Source organism: Diplodia seriata (genome assembly GCF_021436955.1).
Source record: "Diplodia seriata strain FDS-637 chromosome Unknown scaffold_3, whole genome shotgun sequence".
Taxonomy (NCBI): domain Eukaryota; kingdom Fungi; phylum Ascomycota; class Dothideomycetes; order Botryosphaeriales; family Botryosphaeriaceae; genus Diplodia; species Diplodia seriata.
This window is the reverse complement of record NW_027117310.1, coordinates 1,364,136-1,371,969: the sequence shown is the minus strand read 5'-3', so window position 1 is coordinate 1,371,969 and position 7,834 is coordinate 1,364,136. Positions and strand designations below refer to the sequence as shown.

Below are 7,834 nucleotides of genomic sequence, written 5' to 3'. Positions count from 1 at the left end.
TCACCATTCAAGCTCTTTCTTGCTACCACCACCGCCACACTCGCTCTGTTGCTGCTGCATGTCCGACCTGCCCCAGTCGTAAATACCGCCTCGTTCGACAAACGATGTCTTGTCCCAGACAACCTGCTTCATGGCTTCCTTGACCCCGACTTGCAGAATCGACTCGCTCTTCGTCATGACGCCTTCCCCCTTGTCCAGGAAGCACATGTACTCGTCCACAAGCAGGTAGCTGCTCGCCATGGAATTGTTGTCCTCGGGAACATAGCACGGAAGGTGCTGATGGCGGCCGCAGAAGGTGCGCCACTGCTCCTCGGTCACCAAAAAGGCCCTCGCGTCGCGCTTGCGCGTCTCGTCGTCGTTCTCGCCGGCGACGATGAGGCACTGAAAGACCTTCCAGCGGAACGGCGCCAGCCGCGCCACGTCGGCGGCCATGTCCTCATCCCAGTTGTGCGCGTTGACGACCGTGTTGAGCTTGAACTTGACGCCGTACCGGCGGCACCAGTCGGCAATGCGGAACAGCCGGACCACGTTGCCGCCATCGTCGCCGCGCCCGATCTTCTTGTTCGTCGCCGCGTCGAAGGAGTCGCACGACACGGCCAGGATGTCCAGCCACTGGCTGTTCTCCTGCATCCACTTTTCCCGGATCTTGCTGCCGTTGCTGACGATGCTGACGCTCTCGATGCGGAGCTCCTCCTTGCAGTAGCGGAGCAGCTCGGTCAGGAGGCGGGGGTAGAGGAAGGGTTCTCCGCCCGCGATGTTGAGCTTGCGCATGCCGGCCTCCTTGAGCAGCCGCAGACCACGTTTCGCCTCGTCGATGGGAAGGACGTAAGACGACGTCTCAGTGTGGAAGCAGAAGCCGCATGTGTAGTTGCATTTGCGAGATGGGAAGTAGTTCACCGAGATCGGGGCAGCCGGTTCTTTCGATTGGTCCTCGGCATTGATCGGTTCGAAGTGCTTCTTGATTCCGCTGGACGTGAAAGCGGCGTAGAGGACAATGATTAAGAGGCATAGGACAGTCGGTCCATTCATCAGGAGAGAAATGATCGCCATGATCAGGGACGGGTGACGGAAGAAGATTGGAGGTGGGAAGGAGAGCGCAGGAAAAACGGCGATGGTCACTGAAGTACCAAACAAATGCTAAGCAGCTGATTGGTTGAGGAAGGTGAATGTGACCGATCATGCCAGTAGACTGCACCTGCCGTCCGCAATTTCGGAACGTGATCGCCAGGCAGGCCTGTTTCCTGAGGCCGCAGGTGGGTTGTTTACTCTTTACTCGACTAGGCTTCAGCTGATTGGTTGAGGAAGGTGAATGTGACCAATCATGTCGGCAGGTTCACCTGCCGTCTACAAGTTTGGTCCGCATATGAAATCTGGCGCTGCGCTACGTTAATCGGAAGCAGCTATCTCTACTGCTTACTTTTGACCTCACGGCCCACAGACACCATGGAGAATCCTTCTATCACCCCCAGCCCCCGCAGCTTTGCGGTCATCTTCGTCCTTGGTACGTTTCCTCAGGCTCCCCAACTTACCCCTGCCGTGCTCTAACAACTTTTTTTTTCCAGGGGCACCCGGCGCCGGAAAAGGTACACTCTGCACTCATCTCGCGCAAGCGCACAACCTGACGCACTACTCCGTCGGGGACAACCTCCGCAGTTGGATGCGTGAAAACCGCACCACATCGCTCGCCGTCGCAATCCAAGACAAGCTCGACAACCAGGGATTCCTCACCTCCGCCGACCTGAATCCGTTCATCTGCCAGGCGGTCAAGGATGCCATCTACCATGACCAGCCGAAGCCGCAAGGCATTCTGATCGACGGATTCCCGCGATGCACTGAGCAATCGGAATCTTTCGATACGTGGCCATTCCAGGACGAATTACCACTTGCTCCGAGCAGTGCCGGCGCCGCAGGTGCAAAACCGGACGTTGTGCTCTCTTTCGGCGTCACCAAGCAAAATGCCGAGGCGAGATATATAGCCCGAGCGCGCGATGGCAACGACAGCAAGGAGAAGTTTGAGAGGCGTTTCGCCGAGTACGAGGCGGAGACCATGGCCGTTGAGGACGTGTATCGGCGGCGTGGCGTTTTGATCGATGTGGGTATCAAACAGTCTGCACGAAGAGAAAGTCAGATGCTAACGGCTATAGATTGATGCAAATGGAACGAAGGAGGAGAGTGTTGATGAAATGACGAAAACGCTTGGAAAGAGCGAGCTGTGGCAGAAAATCATCGTTGATGGAAGTCCAGCAGCGCATTTCCTCGTATGAAGGGCTTGAGAAATGGGAACTATCGCGAGTGTAGCACTGCTTCACGTTTTCCGGGGGTTTCACAGAGAGTTGAAGCCAAAGATCAACGTCTCGATACGCGTACAAGACTTGATGATTGTCAGGTTGGCAGAACTCCATGTCGGAAGCCGCACTTGCCAAGCTCAATAGACGATATACGTACGACTCAAGACCCTCCTGCGGGGCGCGCCCCAGTCTAAGCATCGTCACCGCGCGGCGAATTGAACGGCCGGTCTGGTACGGGGTTTGAAAGCTGATGGGGTCCAGAGTTAATCGACGGCGTGATAACCTTGGAAAGGGAGAGGCCATTTCTTACTTTTCATTCTGCATTAAAAGGTGTACGACACGATAATGAAGCGTAGATGATACGATTGAGGGATAGTGGGTGGTGCCGTTGCTCCTTGATGCTCGATCCTAACAAGGCCTGTAGAAACACAAGAGGTAAAGAGAAAGATTTACACAACACGGAGGACGAGTTACCAGCAGTCGGGATTCATTGTAGTTTCTTCGTTTCCAGGAATCCACTCCTCATTCGTACCATGCTGTCCGCTGTTGACGTGCACCTGCAACATAGTGTTCATTAATGGTGAAGCGGGCGACTTGGATCTCCTTCTTTTGGATAGGCAAGCGAGGCCTGCTATGGCATGATGTTCGTGGTTTCTTTATCACTGCTACCGGTAACGTCGGGTTAGTAGTCACTTGCGTCGATTGAAAACGCGGGAGAAAAACACTGGGAACTTGGTGCCATCCAAGATATTACATCTCCAGCGGATGCAATTCTCTCCGATAGCCGAGTTGAGTTTCAATCCCAGTCTTATAGAGAGTATAATCCGCTCGGATGCCGCCAAGGTCGGGCTCGAGGCCTTGGCGCTACACGATATGCCCAAAACACCGCGAAGGAACCATGTCATTCATGAATCGACAGTCGTATTCCATTCGTAAACCCCCGAACCCAATTTCAGTAGCCTCATCTCCCCCTCTTCCGACGATGATATTCAGACCTCCACCCGCGTCATCCGGCTCCGCTTCAAAGCGTTGGCCTCCGAATGCCCTCTCTTTCTCTTTCTCTCTTTCCTCCCCCAGGAATGTATCCGTAGCGTGTGCGTGTGTCTTTAGTTCGTGCCAACAACTTCACCGAGCAGGAAAACGGGCGACTGGTTCGTGAATTTGGGGATGTCGGCCATGACGGGCTCACCGCGGTTCTTGACCGCGTCGTCGACCTCCTCCTTGGAGTTGAACTCGAGGACGCACTGGACGCTGTAGGGCGCCTGCTCGCCGGGCACCGCGGTGCCGATGATGCTATGGTGGTGGTGGGGTCAGCGCGAGTAGTAGTCGCGTGCACATACTACAACAGCGGTCGGGGAGTAGTTTGGAGGTGGGGTAAGGCGGGGCGGGGCGGTCAGAGGGAGGGAGGAGCAGCTGTGGGCTGGACTCACCGGGAAACCTTCCAGGTCTTCATGCCGAAGTGCTTCTGCGCCAGCGGCATGTGGGTCTGGAGGTAGTATTCGAGGTTGAAGGTGGCGTCGGAGACGTTGGGGTAGAGGACGGTGACGGTGACGGCCATTGTAGCGGTTTGGATGGGTATGCGTCGGGTCGATGAGGTGGAGATGGTGAGGAGAGTGAGCAAAGCTGATCAGGCGGGGCAGCGGCGGGGTTTTGATGCGACGCGAGCGCTCGGGCGACAATCAGAAGAGATCAGTTGCGAAGTCGGTCAGGCTTACTGAGCCTCGAGTGGGTACGCCGTGGAATGACCGGTTGAGACGCTGTAAAGCGGGGCTGACGGCTGGCAGGACGGAAGGGTCCCTGCGGGGTAGAGGCGGCATTCTGGACGCACCAAGACACTTCTTCGACTGAGTCTCCGTCGGTGCAACGGAAGCGCCTGAAGATTGACGTTGACCCCACTATCTCCGTATACAGACTGCAATTGTCACAAATCAGCTGCGTCGGAAGTTCAGCGTGGGTGCGCCGCTGCGGTCACCGTAGTGGGGGGTGCCAGCCCGGCGGGTAAGCTGGCGGTGGGGTGGTTTCTGCAGGGCTGGAAGCAGCAGCCAATGCCAACGTCTCCATTCAATGCTTGTACTTTTCCGACTGTTGCGTGAACCAACGACCTTGTTCTGCCGGCGATACGCAATAGCTGCTGGCCCTCGGCTCCATTGATGGTCCTATTCACTCACTTTCTTCACTTTGTTGGGATTTAAGCGAACGATAAATCGAAGTACGGAGAAGCATCTGTGAATTTGTCAGTCCAACGGGCATATGCTAGTAAGAGACCGAACCACCCCTGCTACGAGGGAGCAAATGTGGGTCGTTGAGATAAGAGCACCAAGGATGAGGCTGAGCAGTAATCCCGCTGCTTGGTTTGGGATCCTTCGCCAAGATCCCTGCTGATACATCATCTTAACCTCTTTTGAGAAGAACATGGTCCCAATTGTGCCTATTACTTTGCCTATAGTCTCTGTTTTTGGGGACAATTTGACCGCAGTCTACTGATGCCAAGGCCATGGCAGACCTTGGGAGGTGCAGGACCAAGAGACCAATCAAACAGTTGATCAACTCTTCGAGTCTGTATGATGGTCAATATGCTCAATCCTCAGCTGGTAATGTCGTATCTTTCAAGTACCTCCGAAGCTTTAGCATACCACTCAACGGCAGGGTGGGTACTTGATTCCGACTCGCAAGTATTGAATCACAGTTTTGGTAAAGAAACGCTACTTACCGTGGCCCACGAGGTTCTCGATCATTAACTCGTTAAGACGACCATTGGCCCTAGTTCGGGCGTTGAGCGGTGATGCGCCGTTATCCAGCATCAAAACATTGAGATCCTCGAAACAACCTGGGTGAGAGGCGTTGACCATAAAAGCCTTTTTTTGTATTTTTAGGACGAGACTAAATAAAGAACAAGAAAGACCTTCCACCGGTAAAGTGTGGGGGACCGACAGAAAACGGCGAAGGGATGGCGAAAAGTAGTGTCCCGAAGATGGGTTTCGGTACGTAGTTACTCAAAGCAACGTTTTTAAGGTGTGGCGCAGCGCGGTGGGGGACTAAGTCGTACGAGAGCAGCAGGTGCACCCGGCGGGTGCAACGGTGGTATTCCAAGGTCTGCGAAAGGGAAACGCGATGAGGCGGTATACACTGGCGGTTGCACGATTGAAGAGTGACGGCCTTGGGGAGAGCAGCCAGCAAGCGGGGCCAACTCGTAGGATTCACTGCAGCCGGCCTGATATTTCTGCCTATGACGCGTCTAGGTACGGCTGTGGTCAGTTCCTTTGTACCACCTCAAAGGTTATGCCTTGACCTTGCGCGAGGCAGGCGCGACGTTTTCTGGCATCTCGAAGCAAAACAAGGCAATAGGCAGCCATGAAATCCAAGGAACCATTTAGCGCGAGAGCCAGTCCAGCCAGCGAGCTAGCTAGCCTTGCGCCAATTCAATTCTAGCCTTCTGCCCCGCGCACCGCCATCCACCGCCACCAGCAGCACGCCCGACGCCCTGCAAACGCCCCCTCCATTTCCACAACAAAAGTGCCACAACGTCCAAGGCCCGTAGCCGTCCCGCCAAGCCACCTGCGCGCCTCCCAGCCAGGAAATGGTCGGGAATAACCAGCCGGATATGCGCTGCGCCACGCTGCGCCATCATCTGATTCAGCCCGCAGCTGCACCTGCACGTTGCCGGAACGACGTGCTGAGACCAATCCAAAGTATATTCTCAGCATCATCATCGCCCCCAATGCGGGCCAAGCCGCAACGTCATGCTGCCGTTCGTTCCGTCGAAGCCGTTTTATCCGTTCCGGGAAGCACGCAAGCTGAAAAAGAATGCCTTCTGTTCGCGTTGCCCTCCTTCGCCGTGCCACTGTGGCTGCAGCGATTGGTCTTTGCATAGCCGCTGCCGTGCATCCCGCGTTTACCAATCCCAAATGCCCCACTCCCCACCGTCTCCGCAGGGACGAGAACGAAGGAAGCTGCGCCCCGGAATCCGAGTAACCTTACGCGTCGCCAATAAATGCTCGTGCCAAACATTAGTAAAAAAAAAGAAGTAGGCGTAGTAGCCTTGGAAGAGGCGAGGACGCGGCAGCGACGGCTTCTCCCCATCCCTTCGCTCACCCAAAAAATCTCACACAAGACTTACCACAAACGGCGAGGGAAAAACGTGGATGGAGCCGTTCGCCCTCCATTCCTCGCGCTAGCCCCACGGCATACTCCCTTAGCTTTTCCATTTCCTACTCTCCCTTACCGTGGGGCAAAACCTTGCAACCCTGTTTCCTTCGTATTCAGCTCCGTCCCCGTCGCCGTCACCTGCAGCCACAGCCACTCAGCCAGTCACGAAGGGGTGTGGAGGGGAAGAATCGTAACGAACAGCTGAGGGAAAGACGGACGGAAGAGAGAAAATAGTCCAGACAGGGGGGAGGGAGGGTCACGGGGAAACATGTTGCGCGCAGCTCTGTCTCAGCCTTCGCTGCTGACCGCGTGCAGATCTCTTCGAACCCGCGTGTTGAGACAGAATAAAATCGGGAGTCCGCGAACCATGGCCGCCTGCGCCCGCCCCCTTCCCGACGAAACGACGACGACTACTACTATTGCCTCACGTAACCTCAGGGTTGTCGCATGAAGGCAAATAAGCGGTGTGTGAGTGAGACTAAGCACGACGATGATGGGGCCGCGTGAAAATGAAAAGGCAAAAGGTCGATGATCAGTAGGTAGTTAGTTGATGAAAGGTAGAACGAACGGGTAGTGGTGGTGTTTGATGCGCGCCTCCCCTCCTCCCCCGCAAGTAGGCGCACGCGGCCAGCAAGCCCACAAGCCAAGCGTGTGGGATGTTATATCGATCGGCGCAACATTCCATGGCCCAAAACAGTCGCTACGATATACCGTCTCGGCGCGCGAGCATTTTTAGAGTGCGGGGACGTGCGGATGTACCCTTTTTTCTGTTGCCTCGTGACTCGCGCTAGGTACCGCTGAGGCTGTTGATCTTCTGGGAGTAGTGGGCCGGGGGGAAAGGTGGGAGGGTCGCGCGCGGATGCGGGGCTGGGGACGAAGTGCGTCTCGTCTCAGGAATGTCCCAAGGCGAAGGTGTGGAACGGGAAGGGATCATCACCACCATCGCCATCACCATGCCAATGAAGCTTTTGCCGACGATGAATTGTCCATCCTTTCCCCGATTCATATGCGGGCTACTCTAGCCACTTAGATTCAAGCACGGTGTAAGGTGTATGCATGGTGTTTGTTTGTGAATAGTACAATTAAGAATTACAAGGCCAGAGCCTGTCGACACTACTTTATCGTGCCCCTTTTCTACTTCGTGTACATCTCTTCCACTGCACGCTGTGGAAAATCTGGGGGAAGGAAGAATCGCACAAATGATTTACTTTACTTTGGGTATCTGTAATAACAGCCGAGACAAGAAACATGCGTTTCTCTCTCGAAAGAGATCTTTCTCTTTCCTTTTCCTTCTGTGCTGGAGATCAATGATGATACCAAGGACTTATTCTTTCTCCGTCGTCCTGGATGATACTGTGTCGTTGGTGGTGGTGGCCCACCCTCGCGTAGTAGTAATACGC

The 7,834-nt window shown here is 55.1% G+C and overlaps 3 protein-coding genes across 3 annotated transcripts; 1 reads left to right on the top strand and 2 right to left on the bottom strand.

Moving 5' to 3' along the window:
- On the bottom strand, positions 1-1,050 carry SLS55_003139 (uncharacterized protein; the record flags this gene model as incomplete). The annotated part of the gene is made up of 1 exon (XM_066774619.1): positions 1-1,050. The coding sequence occupies one exon, from the start codon at positions 1,048-1,050 to the stop codon at positions 1-3; it is 1,050 nt and encodes a 349-aa protein (XP_066634738.1).
- Positions 1,051-1,443: 393 nt separating this feature from the next.
- Positions 1,444-2,264, top strand: SLS55_003138 (uncharacterized protein; the record flags this gene model as incomplete). The annotated part of the gene is made up of 3 exons (XM_066774618.1): positions 1,444-1,501; positions 1,563-2,092; positions 2,145-2,264. The coding sequence occupies 3 exons, from the start codon at positions 1,444-1,446 to the stop codon at positions 2,262-2,264; spliced, it is 708 nt and encodes a 235-aa protein (XP_066634737.1).
- A 1,130-nt stretch (positions 2,265-3,394) lies between these two features.
- SLS55_003137 (uncharacterized protein) lies at positions 3,395-3,846 on the bottom strand (the record flags this gene model as incomplete). The annotated part of the gene is made up of 2 exons (XM_066774617.1): positions 3,395-3,581; positions 3,719-3,846. 2 exons carry the CDS (start codon positions 3,844-3,846, stop codon positions 3,395-3,397), a joined length of 315 nt encoding a protein of 104 aa, XP_066634736.1.
- Positions 3,847-7,834: the final 3,988 nt, after the last annotated feature.